Raw genomic sequence first — 23,521 nt, 5'->3', positions numbered from 1 at the left:
TGGGCAGTCAGTTCCTGGGCTTCTAGAAAAAGGGAGAAAAGTCCCTTCCATGAGCAAGTGGCCTGGTGATAGCAAGACATTTTCTTTCACATCATGGATGGGTATAATTAGATCTGAAACCATTTTCTGTCTCTGAAGTAATGCCCAGTGTGGGGGCTTTTCTCCAATCTCTCCCATGATGGTGTTTACATCTCTATATCATGATCTCCATGAGGTCTCCACAAGAAATAGAACAATTCTTGTGTTGACACTGTTATTGACCATATTGTGGAGATCTCGAAGAGTGCTATTAAATTTGTGTATATAAGGATTACCTGGGGAGCTTGCTTAGTTTTTCATTTGTTTATTTATTTATTTTTTTAATTTAGGGTTTTCTTTAAAAATTAGAGTGTAGTTAATTTACAGTGTTGTGTTATAGTGATCCAGTCATACCTACATACATTCTTTTTCTCATACTGTCTTCCATCATGTTCTACCCCAAGAGAATGGATATAGTTCCCTGTGCTATACAACAGGACCTCATCGCTTATCCATTCTAAATATAATAGTTTGCATTTACCAACCCCAAACTCCCAGTCCATCCCACTCACTCCCCGCTTCCCTGGAGCTTATTTAAAATGCAGTCTTTTGATGGTAACTAGACTTATGGTGATCATTTTGAAATGTATAGAAATATTGAACCACTATGTTGTGTAATAGGAACATAGTGTTGTAGGTCAATTATACTCCAAAACGAAACAAAGAAAAAACCTCATATCACAATAAATCAGATTTATGGTTATAGAGATGGGGGGCTGGTGGGGGAGCTGAGGGGAGGGGGAAATAGATGAAGGCAGTCAAAATGCATAAACTTCTGTTTGTAAGATAAATAAATAACTTTTTTTTACTTCTTTAATTTTGTATCTATATTAGATGATAGATTTTCACCAAACTTATTGTGATATCCATTTCATGATGCATGTAAGTCAAATCCTTATGCTGTAAACTGAGAAATTGTACAGTACTCTCAATTATAACTCACTAAAACTGGAAGAAAAAAAATGCAGTCTTCTGAGTCCTGGTTCTGGCCCAGGAATCTTCATTTTAGACAACCATAGATTGTCCAAGAATCATGTTTTGAGAAACACTATACTAGGAGTGCCCTTTTACTGAGAAAAGCCAGCATGCATATTTTTATTTAATTGTAGTTAAATTTTGTTTTTGAACATACTCTGGTATTTATTAGCTGCACTCTCTAGCTATTGCAAGACAGGACTTAGAGTTAGCAAAGAGGAGGAAGTGTTTACCTATTCCCACTAAGTTTAGGACTTAAGGTTGAAAAGTCTGAGGAATTCAAATAATCTAGGTATTGGGAATGCTGTAAAAGAACTTTAAAAAATTCATCTTAATGGTCTTAAAATACTCTGCAATAGAATGAAGGAATATGTCAGATGGTGCATTTTATTTTTATTTTTTATTTTAATTTAGTTTTTACTTTCGTCTTTTTATGGCCACACCTGTGGCATATTGAAGTTCCCAGGCTAGGGGTCCATTCAGAGCTATAGCCGCTAACCTATATGGCAGAGCCACAGCAATGCTGGATCAGAGCCATGTCTAAGACCTATACCACAGCTCATGGCAATGCTGGATTTTTTTTTTTAATAAAAATTATTTTTTCTGTAATATTTTATTAAATAAATGTGCTTTGTCTCAAAAATAATTACAGTGAACAGTGAACACGTAAGTAGATAAACTACTATTTAATAACTACAAAACATTATTTTAAAATCTTGCATATGTTATTTTAGAGATTTTTAAAAAACAAATATTTGTAAAGTTAAATCATTACAAATAATATTTAAGAGGTATTTTTTTAACATATTAGGACTTATTTCCCATGTACTTGTTTGTACTCTGTGTATACCATTATTTTATTTTTTTAATCGTTATTTCCCCAATACAATTTTTTGTTCTACTGTACAGCATGGTGACCCAGTTACACATACATGTACACATTCCATTTTCTCATGTTATCATGCTCCATCATAAGTGAGTAGACATAGTTCCCAGGGCTACAGTAGGATCTCATTGCTAATCCATTCCAAAGGTAATAGTTTGCATCTATTAACCACAAGCTCCCAATCTACCCCACTCCCTCCACCTCTCCCTCCCCCTTGGCAACCACAGGTCTATTCTCCAAGTGCATGATTTTCTTTTCTGTGCAAATATTCCTTTGTGCCTTTTATTAGATTCCAGATATAAGTGGTATCATATGGTATTTGTCTTTCTCTTTCTGACTTACTTCACTCACTGTGAGAGTCTCTAGTTCCATCCTTGTTGTTAAAAATGGCATTATTTTGTGCTCTGTTATGGCTGAGTAGTATTCCATTGTGTACATATACCACTTCTTCCTAATCCAGTCATCTGTCGATGGACATTTGGGTTGTTTCCATGTCTTGGCCATTGTGAATAGTGCTGCAATGAACATGCGGGTGCATGTGTCTTTTTTTAAGGAAAGTTTTTTCTGGATATATGCCCAAGAGTGGGACTGCTGGGTCATATGGTAGTTATATGTATAGATTTCTAATGTACCTCCATACCGTTCTCCATAGTGGTTGTACCAGCTTACATTCCCACCAACAGTGCAGGAGGGTTCCCTTTTCTCCACATCTTCTTCAGCATTTGCTATTTGTGGACTTATTAAAAATTTATATGGAACCACAAAAGACCCAGAATTACCAAAATAATTCTGAAGAACAAAAACCAAGCAGGAGGCATAACTCTCCCAGACTTCAGGCAATATTACAAAGCCACAGTCATCAAGACAGTGTGGTACTGGTACCAAAACAGACACATAGACCAATGGAACAGAATAGAGAACCCAGAAATAAACCCAGACACTTATGGTCAATTAATCCTTGACAAAGGAGGCGAGAGCATAAAATGTGAAAAAGACACTTTATTCAGCAAGAATTGCTGGGAAACCTGGACAACTGCATGCAAATCAAAGAAACTAGAACACACCCTCACACTATGCACGAAAATAAACTCAAAATGGCTGGAAGACTTAAATATAAGACAAGACACCATCAAACTTCTGCAAGAGAACATATGCAAAACATTCTCTAACATCAACCTTATGAATATTTTCTCAGGTCAGTCTCCCAAAGCAATAGAAATTAGAGCAAAAATAAACCCATGGGACCTCATCAAACTGACAAGCTTTTGCACAGCAAAGGAAACCAAAAAGAAAACAAAAAGACAATTTACAGAATGGGAGAAAATAGTTTCAAATTATGCAATGGACAAGGGCTTAATCTCTAGAATATACAAGCAACTTATACAACTCAACAGCAAAAAAGCCAACAACCAAATTGAAAAATGGGCAAATAGACATTTTTCTAAGGAAGATGTACAGATGGCCAACAAGCACATGAAAAAATGCTCAGCATCACTGATTGTTAGAGAAATGCAAATCGAAACTACCATGAGATACCACCTCACACCAGTCAGAATAGCTATCATTAATAAGTTCATAACTCTGGATTCTTAAACCCACTGAGCAAGGCCAGGGATCAAACCTGTGTCTTCGCGACTACTAGTCAGATTCATTTTTGCTGAGCTATGATGGGAACTCCTGCATTTTATTTTTAATTTGGTAGAAAGTGGCGTTTGCCTTTGCCCTGGTGTTTTTCATCTGTATACACAAAGTAGTTGTTTTGTATCAATTTGCTCTTTTAATTTCCTTATTACTATTTCATTTATTTCATCTTGGTTACAGTAAATGATATGTTAAGAACATAGACTTTAAAGATAAACCAAACCTGGATCTAAATCTTAGCTATATAACTAACTCTGGGATCTGGACTTAAGTATTTGTTTGTTTTCCTATAAATTGGGAGCAGAAATAGTCCATCAAGTTGTTGTGAAGCACATTACTGAGTTTTTAGAAGTTAGTAAGTAGTCAATAATGCTAGCTTCTATTATTCTCATTTTGTGAAAGTCATTTCTTAAAATAATATCATTGTAAAGAATACTATTTCTTAGTTCCTGTCACCATGAAAGAGGACCAGAGTAAAGAGTCTCAGAGTCTCTTCGGCCATGAATGTCTTCCTGCTTCCTAGTAACACCTGGGTTATTTTCTTAGTCCCTTTGGTATAAGGAACACTCTCCTAAGACTTATATGTTGAAGAAAAAGGAGTGAGTTCTATTTATTTGTCTACTTAGGACACTGGAGAGGTCAGGGATATAGAACATGTTTATCAGCATCAACAAACCACCTTTAGCAATATGTTTATGCTTCACAGAGCTTAAGAAAAAGTAAAGCACTGACAGATTATTTTGAATTGTCATCTTGACTTACAAAAACAGGAACCATTTATTCAATGGCAAAGTCTCAGTCCATGTATTAGTTATTCTGTTTATTGATTTGCTTGTTTATTTATGTCCAGAGTGATACATCTTCTATTATTCCATAGTTCTTCTACCATAGAGAGAACTCCTCATTGCTGGAAAAAATGTAAGGGACATTTTTGGATACAGCAATGCATACTCTTAGAATGTTTGAAAATGCAGCTTTCTCAACTTTATGTGTAAGATGAATAACTATTATGTAACCAAATCTATCCTATTATTACTAAAACTTCTAGATTTGCTTTTACTCACCTTGGTCTGGGCAAATTTAAGATGAGGGCCTTCAGTATGGTTGTTACCATTTGCGATTTTCTAGAATTTAAACCAGGCAAGACCTTGCATAAACCAAGAAAATTAGTTAGGATCTCTCATCTTGATGGACTTTAAAAATGAAAGATGGATTGTCTTCAATTTAGTGAAGTTCTTATAAGGCCCATGGATGGGGTTTAGAGAATCTGTGAATACATACAAATTGTTGCCAAATATTAAAGTAAGCAATAGGTTTGCAAATTTCATCATATTCACAAATTGACTTCCAATAAAAGACTTTTGAGCAATTTTATATCATTCTTATACGGAAGGGAAGGTGATGTTGTTATTTTTATTAAATTAAGTGAAAAATGTAAGAAGCAGCCAAACTTAGTTACATAAAAATGTAAATGCCCTGCTGCTTTCATCTTCCTTTGCTAAGACCTTCACTTTTAGAAGCAGGCAGGAGTATTCCTGACTGTGTTACAATGCCTCCCCCTGGTGGTCTGACATCATAATCATTAGCTTTTTTTTTTTTTTTTAATAAAAATTCTGTCTTCCTGTCAGCTACCCTGAAATAACTACGGGTCTACTGTTTTCATTCTTTCAGGTTTATATGGACTGTAAGAGCAAGAGTGTGGATGTATTATTAGTCCATTGCACAGGTAAGGAAGTATCGTTGGCTAACATTGAACATGATCCTTCTGCTGCTCCATGTATCCTTATATCACATGTGCTTGCTTTCTTGTAGCTTCCTTGATTAAAGCAATGAAATACTGTGGAAACCTAGATTCAGAGAAACCAATTTTTTTTGAATCAGTATCTACTGCAGTAAGTAACATTTGCTCAAATAAGGTGAGTTGAACAATTTGGCCTGCAGGAATTATAAGAAAATTGGAATGTAGAATCAAGGGCTTTGCATTTTTTATATTAGCCACCGACATCTAAAAACCTATTAAAATGGGGCCCCTACTACAAGTAAAGAATTTTTCCACTCCTTTTTTTTGGACAAGTTATGAATATTGTTTAATAATTTGGATCTTCTAACAATATCACTGCTTAGAGGATTTGGTGATCAACTATTAGGTGCAAACTGGTTGCTTATAAAATAAATATGTCTTAGAGGATCCAGTATCTTGGGAATTCGAATCTACCTCTGTCAAATGCAAAAACGCTACATCAAACTTTAGAGTTTTTTTCTGCTTTGATGGATACTCTAAGCTCATATTGACATCTTTGGAAATGCTATTTGCAGAGCCAAGCACTCCCATGATCTGAAGTGTCAGAGTTATCTTCCAATACTTTTAGTTTGAGAACTGTTCCTAGAGCTTTTATTTCCCGCAATTTTTCTTGGACTTTGAATTGTTTCACCTTTCCTTATATCCACCACAGCATTTGTTGCTTCCCTAGGTCACCCCTAAAATGTGCAATCAGAACAGTATGTATTTATAGAATAATAATAATGATACTATTTTTATTATTACTACCACTATTATATACCTAACATTCATTGAGTGCTCATTTTGTTCCAAGAATATGCTAAGAGCTTTACGTATATTACTTCACTAAATTTGCTACAACATTATGAGGTAGAGGGTATCATTTAACCTATTTTTAGAAATGAGGAAACTGAGGTCCAGGGGAGTTACACCATTTGTAAGCGGTAGAGCCAAAGTCAGCAGTCTGACCTTGGATGTAGAGTTTTAAACTTCTATGCTTGATGACTCAGATAGTGTCCATTTTCTTGGCTTGGCTGGACAGCGTGCTTCAGTTACTACTGTTCTCTGACTATGGTATCAACTTAAGAGTCAAGTCAGTGCTAATTTCTTCCCCTTCTATTTCAGAATTTGAGCAAATTCAGTGACCACAGTGAAATCTGAGACTCTTTTGCTGCAGTACAGCTATTTTCTTTAGCAACTGCCCAGAAGAGGCCACACCCAAGCATTTTGCATAACAACCTTTTTTGTTGTTTAAATTCTACAAATGACCTCTATGACAAGTGTGATGCAATTTAGTAAACACATAATCACTGGTCAAGGTTTGCCAACAATTTTATCTAATCTTCGTTAGTGAGCACATTCACTTTATAGGTTATTACATTGTTATTTTATAAAAATCAGTATCATTTAGTTTTAGCGTACTGAAAGTTAAACATGAATTTATTTCCTTTTTAATACCACTTTATCTTCTGTTGTTTTGATTCAGTTTTTTTGTAAGTTAATTTGTAAAACTGAGAAATACTTTATCATGTAATAAGATATTCAGAACATTTGCAAGCCACTTGTAAAAATCCAGAATCATCTGTAACTAATATATAAAAACAACTTAGCAAGTGTGCCAGTCCTCTACCAAGAAAGCCATTAAACATCAATAAGATTAAATGTTATTTCATGCAATAAGATAAGTAATTTACAGAAAATAAGTCAAAAACAAATGATAAACTAGAAACCATTGTTCTCCATACCTTTCCATGTATGGAAGTCTTCAGGAATGTTTTTAAGGTATCCCCAGAGAAACCAAGATTTTGACATTAGTCTGCTTTGGTGTGAATACTAAAAATGCTTAGGATCTTCAGATCTTGTAACCCTAATTTCCACATCACCATCCTATAGAAATCTCTGTTTTCAGCTTAAGTTTTGTTGGAACCAGAGAATGTGGAAGTTGCACATTTTATAATTTTTCAGAAATATGATATTTACATGAAAAAATATCACCAGCAGAAGAGCTTTGTGATATTCAAATATAGGATTAACTGTAGTAGTTTGATACTTTCCTATTTCAGACAGATAGTTAATATAGCATATTTATCTCTATATAGATAGATAGATCTCTATAGATAGATAGATCTCCATAGTATGCTTTAATTTTTCTTTTGTTAGAGGAGATCTTGGATAAGTGATTATCTGTAAATCCATGAAACAACATGGTATTTGGCAAGCTCCACAGGCAGGCTGACTTGTGTAAGTTATTGTTTTCATGTTTTTACATATATTTTCAATCGCATATGATTATGCAGTTTCATATTTTCATCTAGCAATTTGAAAATCTCAAACAAACCTATGATCAAATCCCATTTAGGTATAGATACATGTTTTGTTTTAAGGCATTTTAACTGTTCTAGAAATTACCAGTTAACAAAAAGCCAAGTACTTTAAAGTGAGTTTAGGAATAGTTTGAAAACAAAATTAAAAGACTGGTAATTTATGTGTTTTTTGGACATCTGTATGAGTAAATTCTAATGTTTGCCAAGTGATGTAAGAGTCCCTAGCAAATGTGTGGTAGACATTCATATAACCTTTATTTTTACCATTAAATTTTAGCTAAACAGTGTAATAAAATGAAAGGGGAATAAGAAATATTTCAAATTCTCACAACTTATTTAGTCATTTCGATTTCGATTGTATGAACTCAAAAAAAAAAAAGTGTTTTTTTCACAGGAGGCCTCAAGCTCTTCATCATTAATTTGTATTAAAATGAGTGAGGCCAACCTTCATTCCCATCAAATACTGTTCCAAGAAAAGGCAGAGGTAATAATTGGAAGTAAAATTTCCTTAAAGAAAGGAATTTAACTCTACCTTGTCTGATTAAATTATTCCCATGGTGGATGGGGCAACATTTATCATCTCTAATCCACTGGCCATTGGCACATAAACATGAGTCAAGGGAAGTTAAGAAAGAGAATATATATTTTGCTATGTATAAATTTGTGTATCACTGCACAGCTTTGGCCTATTGTTAAATTCATGCACTGTAGACATTTTCTAATTTGTTAGAGATTATGAACTGTAGATGGCATTAAAATCACTACAGTTAATAAATGGATAGTTTCTTTGATTTTATTATCAAAGCTGACACAGTTGTCTAAGAAGATGTATTTAAATGCATTTCAGTGTTTATAGTAGAAGTTTAATGGATAAAACTTCAAAGCCAATAAATTTAACGTCAAATGCTACCATTATTTTCAATGTAAAGGAAGACCAAAACATGTACCAAAGTAATCCTCAGTTCTAGGGTTTCCTCCCTTTATTCTGAATACTAAGGTTGCAATGATTGTTGATCTGGAGGAGCTCCCTGGAATTGAGTTCTGAGGGGCTCAATAGCTGAATATGCGTTTCAGATACACAAATTCTAAAGCACGAATGTTTATTTCAAAGCAGATATTAACACAAAACTATAACAGAGTCCTGATGGTAGAATGTTTCTAGTCATGATGAATTATTTTAATGAGATTACCTTATTTTTGTATATGATAAACTATTTCCATGTTACTATGGTAAAATAAAATTGGGAATTATTAAAACTGACCTATAAGATTGTTAAGGACTTAATAGAGTGGCATATACAAATTAACCATAGATCATTAACAATAAATCTCCAGGAAAATACTGTTAACATTACATTTATTCAAATTAAATGTCCTTAAATTTTACCATTTGTCTTTCATTTTAAAGGTTATTTGCCCCTGATTATATGCAAGTGTTATGAAGTCTAACTTGAACTACTTTGTAATAATTTATTTGGCAGATGTCTGTTGTATAAATACATAATGTAATGAGGAAAGAGATCTCTCTATTTCAGTGAAAACACTAATATGTTAATACCCTGTATGGATGATGTTTGACATTTAGTAGTTCCCAAAATATATTAGTATGTTTTTGAAATGCCTAAAAATGCACATTCTGGATTCTGTGAGATGATGGTCTAATTCAGTACAGAATTTTTCTTTGTCAATGATTTTGATGCCAGATTTTAAATAGGGACTTAAGTGAGGCTTGCACAATCCAAAGACTTTTATTTAAAAATTATATAGTCTAAGAGGCCACACTTATATTTTTATACTTTTCAATGCTTTTAATTATCTTTTAAGTAATCCTTTGTATTGACTCAGCATATAACAACCAATTTACATGGAAATAAACTGAAGTATGATAACTACTATGTTTAAATGGATTTGTGTCCATTATTTCAAAGTATTTACTCTCATATAAAGCAAATAACACTACTTTTTAGATTGGCCACAGAATATTATGTGATGAAAATTCCTGGAAGTGTCTAATACTCTTTGTAACCTGTTTTTACAAAATTTCAACATAAAATTGTGAGGTATTGTATTTCAATTTATGGGAGGTTAATAAGGGGACTTTGTGCTTGAAAGACTACATTTGCAGTCCCTTTTCATCAGGTTTAAATACTTTTTGTTCTAATCTTAATATGTAATTTAAGTTTTTTATATGGGTTCTTCATTTATACACTGTGGTTTGTCTTCCCTGAGTTTCTAGGCTGAGTTCAACTTTCTCCAGCATTTAAAAGGTTACTGCTCCAGGGACAAGAACACAAGGTGCTCTTCTAGGTGTTGGAGGTATAGCAGTGAATAAAGAAAAAAAAGTCTCTGCCCTCATGGAGCTTACGTTCTAGCAAGGGAAGACAAAATAAATGGGATAAATTTTAAATATATTTATTATAAGTTAAATGATAATATGTGCTAAGAATAGGAATAAATTAAGGAAAGAGGATAAAAATATGGAAGAAATTAGGTGTTGTGTCCCAAGAAAGGATGGCAGGAATGGTGGCCAATGAGGATGTCTTAGTAAGTTCAGGCTACCCTAATAAAATACCACTGACTGGAGAGCTTACACAATAGACATTTATGTTTCTCAAAGTTTTATAGGCTGGGAAATCAAGGTGGCAGCTGATTCAGTTTCTGTTGAGAGCTTTTTTCCAGCTTGTAGACAGTTGCTTTCTTCCTGTGTCTTCACATGGTGCAAAGAGTGAGAGTGCATTCTGGTATCTCTTCTAAAGGATCCTATAATCCTATAAGCTTAGGGCTTCACCTTTATGACCTTATTTAACTTTAATTTCTTCCCTATACACTCAGTCTCCAAATACAGACACATTGGGGTGTTAGGGCTTTAGTGAATGAATTTTAGGGAGCCACAAGTCTGTAGTAGGGGGTCACAAATTTCTTATACACTAAAAAAGTGCCTTTTTTATTTCTGAAAAATAGGTTTACTGGAATTTTATTTATATTTAACATAATAAATAATTTTATTTATGTTTAACACATATTTTGCATCAAAAACTTGATAGGAGTTCCTGTCATGGCTTAGTGGTTAATGAATCCAACTAGGAACCATGAGGTTGTGGATTTGATCCCTGGCCTTGCTCAATGGGTTAAGGATCCGGCTTTGCTGTGGCTCTGGTGTAGGCAAGCGGTTACAGTTTGGATTCGACCCCTAGACTGGGAACCTCCATATGATGTGGGAGCGGCCCAAGAAATGGCAAAAAGACAAAAAAAAGACATTTTAATTGTGACCTCTCTAGGGACAGTAGGTTAGCATAGACATTACCAGCCATACCTGGCTACTCAGTTGAAATTCTGGCCATGACACATAGTGAAGTGGTCAGGAATGGGTTTGCAGTATACCATAGTTATTCAGAAGCTGAGACATCATATTCCAGTGATAGGTTCTAATGATTAGTCATCCAGTTAAGAGGATAGTTTGCTTTCCTTTATCTGATTGTTTTAAAGAAAATAACACAGAGACATGCTTAATTCTACCAATTGTCACAGAGACAGGTGCAAAACAGAGTCCTAATGCTAACTGTAGTGAAAGCTTTCTACATTTTTGGTTTCTTTTTGGTTGGTTGTTTTTTAAGGACAATACTAGGTTACTACAAATTAGCTAAGTGGGCTGAAATTATGTCTTTCAGAGTGTTCATTATATAAACATCTTCACTCATTTTATGTTGATTCATCAATGGGAAGGTCATTTTGGTCAAACATTTCTTTTCTGTCCTAAATAATAAAGATCACTCTCTCTACTAAGTATAGAAACCTGCGTAGTATTTTTTTCTTCTTGGAGCCTCTTGATTTTATGGCCACATTTAGAAATTGGCTCATGAATAAGTCTGGTAAGAATTTATACCATAAAAATGGTTGTTGCATTAAAAAATAAAATACTTCAGTAATAAAATAAAATGAAACTAGAATTGTGTCTTTATTTCTTTTATTTATAGAGCTGCCTTATTTTCTTGGTTTTGAAGTATTTTCTGGCTTTGTGAGATCAGAAAAGTGAGGAAAGACAAGACTCTTTTAGATTGCAAAGAATTTTCCAAATCAACTTTGTATTTAACATCTTTGCTTCTACATTTCCTTAAACCTTAATTTATATCCTGGAGAGCTCCCAAGCTTATACACTCCCTATTTTTTATTTAAATTTGTAGTAAGGGATCTCTTGTTTACATAAAAGTGCCTTTTCTTAAGCTAATGGAGCCTGAGAAAGTGCCTGGGCACTGGATGGTTTTGGGAGGCAGAAGAAAGACTGAAGATAAGGGCAGTTTTACAGAAGGTAGTGAGTAGATGAGGAAGAGCTTGGTTGGTATGATTTACTCTATCATGATCTGATTTTAGGAATATCAAGAAGTCTCCTGAATCCAAATATATACTTCATTAGTCTTCCAAAGGGCCTGAGGTTCTCAGCATAATCTGCTTATTTAGGCTGGAGTAAATATTATAAGAAAGAAAGAATACATGTAAGCCATTGCCTTGCACTGTGTTAAGAAGAACTAGTTATCTCATCAGCTTATGACATTGCCATCAAGGATCAAAGAAAACAAAGCACAAAATAAATTTTGGTGAGGAAGCCTGGTTAGAAATCTCTTTTGGAGTCCAGTGTGCTGTTAAGGTTAGGGATGAGAATGGTGGTGTGGTGTTGGGAGGTAGGCTGAGTGGTGTGCCTCAGGCAGGCTTGGATAACCAGGGTCTCCTCACTCCCCTACCCCAAAGACACAGACATAGTGGAACTGGTATTTATGAAGCCTAACACAATTCTTCCCACACATCAGCTTTTCCTGGTGCTTGGACTTATGCTTTTTTGCTTTGGCTCTGGTATTAAAATTTGAGAATAGCAATGTGAACAGCCAAAGCTGGGATTGACATACAATTCTTGTCTTGTGTAAACCTTATTTTTTTCTATTTTTCCCCTCGCTCTGCCAATGAAAAGATTGAAGTAGTGATAGTAGAAGCTTAATCAATTAAAACCAATCAAATGATGGTGTCAGTTCTCTCCTAAATCTTAGTTAAGATGTGATTCTTATAATATCTGCACCAGAATCACCATGCATATTTTCTAAATATGCAGATTCAAGCACCCTACCCAAACCTAGCGGGTCAGAATTTCTTTGGGATGAACTTGTGAAAAAGGATTTTTAAATAATTTTTAAACCCTTTAGTTTTATGCCCTGAAGTTTGGAATCATAGTCACCATTTTTTTCAGTCTAGTATTTGAAAAAAAGCCCTATACTCTCATTCTTAGTATATGTTCATTACTTGCTTTATTTGGGCTTGTATCTCAGTCACAGTGTGTATATAGTGTATATATATATATATATATATAGTGTGTATATATATATATAGAGGATCTACACTGTTATTCTCCAGTAACCAAAACTGGATGTATAACTGTGAGTGTAACATGGCAAAGGGCCATGTCAAACTCAGCACACCTTTTGACCAGTATGAGTTTGTCATAGTCAGAAAGTATCTGAAACATACTATCCCTATTCAAATATGCCTTGGTGAATTCCCTAAGATTGGAATTTGTATTTAATATCTTTAAATATGGGAAATTTCAGTCTCCTTGTTTCACGAATTTACATTTTTCCTGAAAGATACTAATGTAGTCATATGAGGAAAAGGTCTCATCCTCTAGTTGCTCCTCACACATATCAGAAACAATATAAGAGAGAGAGTGGGGGGAGAGAAGGAGAGAGAGAGATTTCCTTTCCACCCTAAGGTTCCAGTGATAATTATTTTCTTTCAGCACCTTTATTGAAATTCCTTGTGTAATGCCACCAGAGTGAATTATAGTTAAAACCTTTTATTCCACATGAATGTAGCAGGATACAGTGATAGTGCCAGTAATATTACTCAGCTACTTTTAGTTTGGGGATTGAGGCTGATGTAAGCCATCATAACCACAGAGAAAATAATATTTAATTCTGAATCGCTGCCATATGTATGAATGTATATATGCCTTCGGGTTTCATTTTTCTGGAATACTGTAGTATATTCTCCACCCATTTTTAAGTGATCTCCTTCTATGGGTAATGGATTTAATTGCATTAAATTTTAAGAAGATCCAAAAATTAATAAAATATATATTTGAACTTTATCTCACAATCCTTTTTTAAATTTCTTTTTTTAAGAAGTCAGAAATTGTTCTAAAGTGAATGTTATATAGCAATGCTCTGCAATGCAAGTCCCACAGGAGCTATGAGGGGCATCTCACTACACATCTTCACATGCCTTGCTTGCCCAGGGCAAACCATCCAGGTTAATACCAAGGTGAAGAAGAGAGAGGGTAAAGCAAAATAGGACATAATAATTGTTAGAAAAATTACTTGCAGTCTCAGTAAAAATGGAGGGGTACCTGATATGCATGGTCTTGAGATCCTGGATCCCAACTCTTGTGATACATACAGACTGCTAGATTGTTTGGTATCCAAATGAGGTGGCTTGAGGATGATCACATTTCTGCAGATTAGTGACCCTGAAAATTCCTAGTCCCTGCCTCAAGGTGGGTCTTTAGTGATGTTTGTCAATGCTTTCATTTCTTTGTGCTCAATGATTCTGTCATTCCTACTTTTCCATATTTTAAACCATCCCATACCCTTAATTGCACTTCTAAATCCCATTCCTTGGGGTCTTCCACAGATAACCTTGCCTGCACCTTTAGGAAACTCTTATGTATTTTCTCCCTCAATTTCCTACTGATTCTAGCCACTTAAAATTATACACATTCAAATCAGTATGTACTTGTGGTATTTGAACCTCATAGGTTGAATTGTACTTTATTCTAATCAAGAAAGATCAAATCTGCCATGTGGAGTTTTCCCCTCACCACCTTCCTTTGTTAGTTTAGCTTCATTTTTTAAATCCACAATTCCCATCATGCCTTTCGAGGCACTGCTCTATCAATTAATTCTTCCTTCTAGTGTCTTAATCTCTGTTACTTGGCTGTATGTAACCGTAATTTATTTAAAAAAAAAAAAACACTTGAGTCTTCTGTTATCTTATTCACTTCCCTCAAAAAAAAAAAAAATCCTCATCTGGCCATGCTTTCTTTTCTAGCTCTGCTTTCTGCTTATCCTCAGTCTCACCTGAATAATCTCTATTCGAATTTGTTGAAAGTATACTCAATATTTGAAGTCTCATCTTGGCCATCTCAGGCCCTTGCAGTCTGATTTTGACCCCATAACACTCTGGAACAGGCAATTGATCACTTCCAAATTCCCAAACTCAGTGGTTACCTTTTAATATTCGTCTTATTGATCCCTTTTGCCTTCTCTCTCTTTCTTAAAATCGTACTTTCTCTTAGCATCTGAAAATCATTCATGGTACATTCCAGGTACCATGCTGTTTAATCTGGATACAAGAATTATTTCTTGCCTTCAAGGATTACAGATACTTCTGGGCGAGGTAGGTAGAAAGAGAATTATAATCCTACATTCTAAGTACCCACAGTTTAAGATGTCATTCAGATACTTTTGTGATCGCTTGTTTTATGGTCTCTCTTTAGAATCAAGGTGGCTACCCTTACTCGAAATTTGGCTTGCGACTGATGATGCCACATAGGCACCAAGAAGATTTGAAAAGATTTGCTGCTTAAATAGCATTCTGGGGAGAGCAGAGCAGGCTTCCTAAGCTGGTAAAAAAAATGATTTGAGAGATCAAGGGGAGGCTAGCTTGAGATTTCTGTGGTGGCTAAGGGGTGTGTTCTAGGAAAGTGTTCTTGAAATGGTTTGAACGTCCCACAACAAAGGAGGAGATACTCCCCAAGCTTTCTTATCAGTTGAGCCAGATGTCATACAGAAGGTGAAAAGAGAGGAGTTTGACTTAAAAGCTGTGAGTCAAAAAACGGAGTTAGTGTCTTTATTACAATTCACCAGTTTACATTAGACGCCTACCCATTCCTTCCTCTAAGGTTAAACTGACAACATTTCATCATAATTATTCATTTATATGCTTTTAAAGGTAACAGTAATCATTGTTGTATTCCTGGATCACTAAATGTTATGTTTAATATGTGTTTATTGAATGGATGAGTAAAATGATCAGTCAGTCAAAATCCAAACTATTAAAGGTATTAAAAACCTAGGAACCAACTAAAGAAAACAGATTGTCATCTATCTTCAAGGGCCTCCAGAAGCCTGAGTGTTTTGGACAGAATAAACAAGACCAGTGACTTGAAGTAAACCTGTAGAGGTAAATAAAACTTTCTTCATGAAAAATTTGCTGTCTCTATTGAACAATGTAAGCTTGCCATTTCCAGTCATAATTATACTGCAGTGTCCTAACCTTGACTCTCAGATAACTAATCTGTACTTTCAGGTGGAGTAAGGAGGTATCTGAAAGATGCCATCTAAGAGGGAATCTTAAGTTTCAATCTCCAAATACCTTGCCAATTTGTGACAGCTCTCAAAATTTCTACTGATAAAACTCACTTTTTCAGTAAAGTATGAAATCCATATATCATCAGTAAAAAATACTGTAATATGAAAAGAGAAAATCAAGCTATTAACTCACCATTACAACTGACTATATTTTACTGCCTTTAGGAAACTCTGACTTGAGTAAATGGAACTTATAGGGCAATAGATTTTGGATCAGTAGGAAAATAATATTTTTAGCTGTTAGTTGTAGTGTTAATTATTCATTTCTTCTTAAAAATGTTTTTAAACATAGTGATTTATCATTTCTCATGATTCTGCTGGTCTCCCCTGAGTTCACTCATTTTGCTGTAATCAGCTGGTGACATAGCTTGGGCCTGGACGCATCTGGGATTGGGTAGAAGGCTGGGCTTTAAATTTGGCTTCTTTACAAGTCTGGAAGTCCTAGGATTCCAAGAGATTGAAGGCAGGAGCTGTGAAACCTCTTGAGGCTGATGCTCAGGAATTCTAAAAATGTCACTTCCCCTACATTTCTTCCACAATAAGTCTAGCCCAATTTTTAGGGAATGGAGAAATACACTCCATCTCTGCATGGAAGGAGTAGTAGGGGCACATTGCAAAGCATTATGCATAGTGTTTTAGCCATCACACAATCCATCAGAGCCTACTTCTGGTCACACAAATTATTTGCATTCATTTGGCGTGAAAAATATGCTCATTCCCATCCAAGGACTCCAATTTCTCACCTCAATTATAACATTAGGCTTTGAGTCCAGGATTTCTTGACCAGTGTCTGGTTCAGTATGAATTAAGCTCTTCAGGGCCAGTTCCTTAGGTGTAGCTTTTGATACTTAGAGACAGGAACTAGAAAACACAAGTGATCTTCCAGTAACACAGTCAGTATACAATGGTGAGAGAGGGGCAGAATAACTGAAATAGACATTCCCATTAAAAAACGCAAAAATGGAGCAATGAGCACATCCAACACCCAGATCTTGCTTTCTAAAACCATTAAACAATAGAAAGAACCAGAGCTCCATGAAGAAATGGCGAGTTCTAGGGCTGGAGCAGAATAACCATTAAAACAACTGAAAAACTTAAGCTGATGGTCAAAGACCTCTAGCTTGTCTTCAAAATTCCTGGTCAGCACACCTCAACATTGTCGAGATCATCAAATGACAAGATTAAGATACTATCAGAGGAAACTAAAGAGAGAGAATGACTGAATGCACTGTGGTATGTTGCAGAATATTCTGAAACAAACATTAGGACATTAAGGAGAAATAGTGAAATCTAAATAAACAGTGAAGTTTGATTACTAGTAATATAATTACAATATTATAATTACAATATTGGTTCATTACTTGTGACAAATGCTTCATGGTAGTGTATAATAATAGTTTGGGAAAGTGAAAGTGGAGTATATTGGAACTTTATTAATTTTTCATCTTTTCAGTTAATATAAAACTAAATATTTTTGTTTCTTATTTTTTATGATTTTTAATTTTTCCATTAGAGTTTATTTTCAGTGATCTGTCAATTTGTACTGTATAGCAAAGTGACCCAGTCATATAATCTTCTCACATTATCCTCCATCATGTTCCATCACAAGTGACTAGATATAATTCCCTATGCTATACAGCAGGTTGCTGCAAAAGCAGTGCTTATTGGGAAGTTCATAGCAATATAGGCCTTCCTCAAATAAGAAGAAAAATCTCAGATTGACAACCCACCACCTCAAAGAATTAGAAAAAGAAGAACAAACAAAATGTAAAGTCAGGAGAAGGAAGGAAATCATAAAGATCAGAGAGGAAATCAATAACATAGAGATTCAAAAAATGATAGAAAAAAATCAATAAAACCAGTAGCTTGTTTTTTGAAAGGATAAACAAAATTGACAAACCTCTGGCTAGACTCATCAAGAAGAGGAGAGAAAGAACCCAAATAAACAATATAAGAAACTACTCAAAAATTAAAAAAAAAAATTTAAATTAAAAAAAAAGACTAAGAGTGGTAAGCACACAACAGTCATGATTTTATAGTAATTTTGAAAAACAATTTGGTACATGTTGCCAGCTTTCCCTCCTCTGGGGGCAAGGCAGTTTCCTTAACAGGGTCAAGTTCTGCAGTCTGGGAATGATTCTGGAATCCATTGCTCTTGGACCTTGGCTTCAGCTTGGGGCTTTTTTTCCTGCTCTCCAAGAAGTCTTCTTTTTTTAATAGAAATAACTGATTTTGTAGTTAAGTTACTGTCTCAGCCTGCTTTCTGGAAGTCCCAGAGGCTGTTTTTTCCCAAATCTCTTGTTTCTTTGGTCCAAGAAGGCAGTGTTTGCATCAGTACCATTCTCTTCAAATTGTTATGAATTTTAGTTGGGGTTGATGCCATTGCCCCCAAAGTAATAAACATAATTCTTTTTTGAACAGATAACTATTTTGAACATATAAGAGAAAACACACTTTTGATTTTTTGGAAGCATTTTTTTTCAGGTTTTACTTATTTGTTTATTTAATGATTTTTATTTTTTCCAGTATAGTTGGTTTACAGTGTTCTGTCAATTTCTAGTGTACAGCAAAGTGACCCAGTGAGATATATATATATATATATATATATATATATATAATTTTTCTCACATTATCCTCCATCATAAGTGACCAGATATAGTTCCCTGTGCTATACAGCAGGATCTCATTGCTTATCCACTCCAAATGCAATAGTTTGCATCTATTAACCCCAGAATCCCAGTCCATACCACTCCCTCCCCCTGGAGGCCTTTTTGACTGAGTAGAGGTCAACTAACCATCATCTGAAGTCTTTCTGGGATCTTAGCAAAGGATTTTATATATTTAAATATATTAAAATAGATATTTGTTTAAGATCATTTCTTACACTGAGAATCTTCTACAGGGTGGTAATGAAAATCCGTTTTATATTTCAACCAAGAAACTCTTAGCTTTTCTGTATTTCCTTTACATTCTGATTTCAAATTGGAAATTTCTCTCTTCCTCACCTCTTGCTTCCTGCATCTTACAAGATAGAGCTAAAAACAAAACCAAATGGCACTTTCAAGACTACCTGATATGGACCATCTCTCATAAAAACAACAGAATTACAATTGCTTAAAAACCTTAAAGCAAATGGGATGGAAAATTTCAAAAAGATCTACTCCAGAAGACAAAGGAGGACACATCAAGAGGGTAGGAAGGGCGAGTATGTGATATAAGCAACCCCATGCCTGCCTTGTGGGAAGCCCACAGACTAGAAAGTAACTGTATCCCAGAGAGTCACATACAGGAGTGAGAGTTCTGAACCCCACACTAGGTCCCCATGCATAGGACTGGAATTGGGATAAAGAGTGCCCAGAGCATCTGGCATTGAAGGACAGTGGGGCTTGTATGTAGGCGCACCACAGGAGTGGGGGAAATGAAGATCCCATTCTTGAAAGGTGCACACAGGATTTCATGTGTGCTGGGCACCAGGGCAAAGCAGAGTTTCCATGAGACTCTGAATTGGACATGACTGCAATTTTTGGAGGCCATCCTGGAAAAACAGGGGGTGACTGTGGCTCATTGTGATGTAAAGACATTGGAGGCAAATATCTCAGGAATATTCATCTGCATGGTGCCTCAAAAGGTGGCCATTTTGGGAAAATCTAGTCCCACACATCAACACTGAGAAGCCCCAGACAAAACAATAACTCAGATGGGATCAGCCCCACCTACCAAGTAAACAGGCTGCCAAAAGACCCCCGAGACCAACAGCTGCCTCTAATGTCACACAGAGACAATGTCCCACCTACCAGAGGGATAGGAATCAGCCCCACTACCAGTGAGCAGGCACTGGTCCGTCCTATCAGAAAGCCTACAACAAGCCCCCATACCAACTTCAGCCACAAAGGGGGCAGACATCAGAAGTAAGAGAGGCTACAACTCTATTGTCTGAAAAAGGAGGCCACACCAAAAATCTATAAAAATGAAAAGGCAGAGAACTATATAACTCAGATAGGGGAGCAAGAAAAAATGCTAGAAAAAAACAGTTAATTGATCTCGAGATTATCAGCCTCTAGGAAAAGACTTTAGACTGATGATGGTGAAGATGATGCTAAACACTGGAAATAAACTGGAGGCAAAGATGGATAATCAACAGGAAACACTGAACAAAGAAATATAAGATTTAAGGATTAAGCAAGCAGCAATATAAAATATAATAACTGAAATTAAAAAATCATTAGAAGCAGCCAACAGCAGAATACAGAGGCAGAAGAATGAATAAGTGAGGTGGAGACCACACTAGTGGAAATCACTGATGTGGAACAGAAAAGAGAAAAAAGATTGAAAAGAAATGAAGACAATCTAAGAGATCTTTGGAACAAGGTTAAACGCACCATATATAGGGGTTCCAGAAGGAGAAGAGAGACAGAAAGAGACAGAAAAAATATTCAAAGAGATAATAGATGAAAACTTCCCTAACATGGGAAAGGAACCACTCACTCAAATCCAGGAAGCACAATGAGTACCATATAAAATAAACCCAAGGAGGAACATCCTGAGACACATATTAATCAAACTGATCAAAATTAAAGACAGAGAAAATATTGAAAGCAGCTAGGGGAAAGAAACAAATAACATACAAGGGAACCCCAATATGGTTATGGGAAGATTATTCAGCAGGACCTCTGCAGGTCAGAAGGCAGTGGCATGATATACTTAATGTGATGAAAGGAAAAAACCTCCAACCAAGATTCCTTTACCCAGCAAGGCTCTCATTCAGATTTGGAGGAGAAATCAAAAGCTTTACAGACAAGCAAAAGCTAAGAGAATTCAGCACCACTTAACCAGCTTTACAACAAATACTAAAGGAATTTCTCTAGGCAGAAAAGAAAAGGCCACAACTAGAAACAAAAATTCCACAAATGACAAGGCTCAACAGTAAAGGCATATATACAGAAAAGGTAGGAAATCATCCATGCACAAATGTGCTACCAAAATCAGAAATCGTGAGAAGAGGTGGGTACAAATGCAGGACACTGGAGATGCACTTGCAATTAAGAGATCGACACCTTGAAACAATCTTGTGTATGTAGGCGCCTATATCAAAACTTCAGGGTAACTGCAAACCAAAAATCTACAATTGATACACACACAAAGAAGAAAAATCAACACAAATACAACACTAAAGATTGTCATCAAACCACAAAAGGAGAGAACAAGAGAAGAAGAGAAGAAAAAAGAGCAACAAAAACAAGTCCTCAGTAAGCTCACAGAAAGATCATTCATTAAATGAGAGAATTAATGCAAGATATTTAGAACCTTCTTTAATTTAATGAATGTTTAATGCACCAGTTCCTTGTTTTATACAGTGTATTGATTGGTGACTGAGAAAGAGTTAGAACCTGACATTGTGATGCTTTATTGTAGTAAGGAAAAGGCAAAAATAAGGCAAATAAAAACTCAAATAAATACTTATACATTGAGAAAGTACCCTGAAAAACTAAACAAGACAGCATCATGGTAGAGAAAAATACAATTAGGAAGGAGGAGGGGAGAGGAAGGATTGGGTGAGACAGTCAGAGGAGATGATTTTTAAGTGAGAAGTTATGGAGAAGAGGAAGACACCCAAACATAAAGCAAGGTTAGGACAGGGAAAACTGACATAAAAGGACTCCAAAAGTGGAAAACTCAACAGCAAGAATGACCTCAAGTGTTAAAATGCTTAAAGGACAACAGTATGGCATGGGGGTTGGTGGTGTGGGGTTGAGAACAGAGCTTGGCATGGAAAAAGCATTTACAAATGCTTTTAGTTTCTATTCTTGACATTTTTCTGAGGAAGAAATACGATGCATATGAAAACCATCTAGACTATTGTTTGAAAGATAATGGGTACTCAACAGAAGAGATTGTTGTTATAGTTATTATTTTTAGCAGTACTAATAACTTTGCCATTTTCTGAAAAACAGATCTCATTTTGAGTCTCCTTTTGATAATGCCCTTACCTGTCTGTCTTTCTGTCAGCCAGTCTCTGTGACTCCCCCAGTTGTTTTTTATTCTTACCTTCAGAGCATCAATATTAAGCTGTTATACCTTCTAGATAGTCCATACACAGTTGGTAGGCCCTTTGGAATATAAATTTGTTAAATGCAGTTGCATTGTTTACTCCAATCAAAGTTTTTTGCTTTATTTATTTACCAAAACACTTAAAGAAAAAACACCCTATATTTGGTATTAAGAGCAATAATCATTACTGTGATTATTTTGAAAAAAGTAGGAGCCTTGCTCTAGTGGGTGGGATTCAGGAACCTCCTCAAAAGGATTTGTCCCTCTCCAGCCACAGCAAGGCCTGCTAATCTCCACAAACTAGGATGAATGATTGATTTGAGATTCTGGATTCTTTAGAGCTTCTTCCAAATGCACAAATGACAGTCATGCTTGGAGTCTTGGTGGCATTTAGTCAGTCCTTTAATGTGATTCTAATGGTTGTGTGTGTGTGAAAATTAACAGTAAATTCATTATGAAAACCCATTTACCACAGGGTTGACACCAGCAAAAGCCTGAGGCACCTCAGGGAATTCTGGGACACGCCATCTGTTTCAGTGAACATAACTCAGATCTTCCACATCCGTGCTTGCTCATTGGGGCTTAATAGCTTCTCACACAGCTCCTTTTCTCCTCGGGACATACACATTCAGACACAGAAAACCATAAAGGCCAAATGTCTTCTTTAATCCTCTGAGGCTTAGCCAGCTAAAAAGAAACTGTCAAGAGCCATAGCAGCTGGTTATTTGAAAATAAAATAATAATACTAATAATAAGAAAGAAAGAAAGAAAGAAAGAAAGAAAGAAAGAAAGAAAGAAAGAAAGAAAGAAAGAAAAAGAAAGAAAGAAAGAAAGTTAATTTACTTAAGATTCAATTTTTCTCTGTATTGGTACTTTTGTGTCATATTTTATGTATATTTAGAACAGAATGTATAATTTGATTATACCTACTTCGTTATGATTTACTGTTAATAACTTTGATAAAGTGTAAATGGCCTCATGCACTAATTGGGTGTGCTTCCGCTGACATATGCGAACTGACTTAGAAACTAACATATGCTGTTATTACTCATAATAGATCAGCTTTGTCTGAAATATTTGTGCCCAAAATTAACATTTGGCATGTCTTCAAATTCAAATCCACCTTCTGCCCTGAGATGAAATTCAAGGATTTGTTTTCTGTTTTATATATTTTGGAGAGGCTGCTTTCACTGCTACAATAAGGAATGTTCAGTGTTTACATTATAATGACTATTTATGGGGGTTTAATATGTTGCTTGTTGCAAATCACATCCGACGGAAACTTGGCAAAGTGGTGCAGAGATGTGGGACCACATTCAACTATATTTAACATCATATCAGGCAGTTGATCATTTGAAAATCTATGGTGTTAAATGGT

General features: G+C 35.4%; 1 protein-coding gene across 6 annotated transcripts in view; it reads left to right on the top strand.

Moving 5' to 3' along the window:
* SLC26A7 (solute carrier family 26 member 7) overlaps positions 1-23,521 on the top strand; it is a 226,706-nt gene that overhangs the window by 179,030 nt on the left and 24,155 nt on the right. For 4 of the 6 annotated variants that reach the window (XM_021089127.1, XM_021089128.1, XM_021089125.1 and 1 more), the window contains 3 exons: positions 5,252-5,306; positions 5,393-5,496; positions 15,840-15,907. In XM_021089127.1, coding sequence (XP_020944786.1) covers positions 5,252-5,306; positions 5,393-5,496; positions 15,840-15,887 — 207 coding nt within the window. In that variant the 3' untranslated portion in view covers positions 15,888-15,907. Of the gene's footprint in view, positions 1-5,251; positions 5,307-5,392; positions 5,497-6,485; positions 9,583-15,839; positions 15,908-23,521 lie in introns of those variants that run through there. The other 2 variants (XM_013996616.2, XM_021089126.1) reach the window with 2 other exon arrangements.

Source organism: Sus scrofa, chromosome 4 (genome assembly GCF_000003025.6).
Source record: "Sus scrofa isolate TJ Tabasco breed Duroc chromosome 4, Sscrofa11.1, whole genome shotgun sequence".
Lineage (NCBI taxonomy): Eukaryota > Metazoa > Chordata > Mammalia > Artiodactyla > Suidae > Sus > Sus scrofa.
This window is presented reverse-complemented; position numbering and strand designations above follow the sequence as displayed.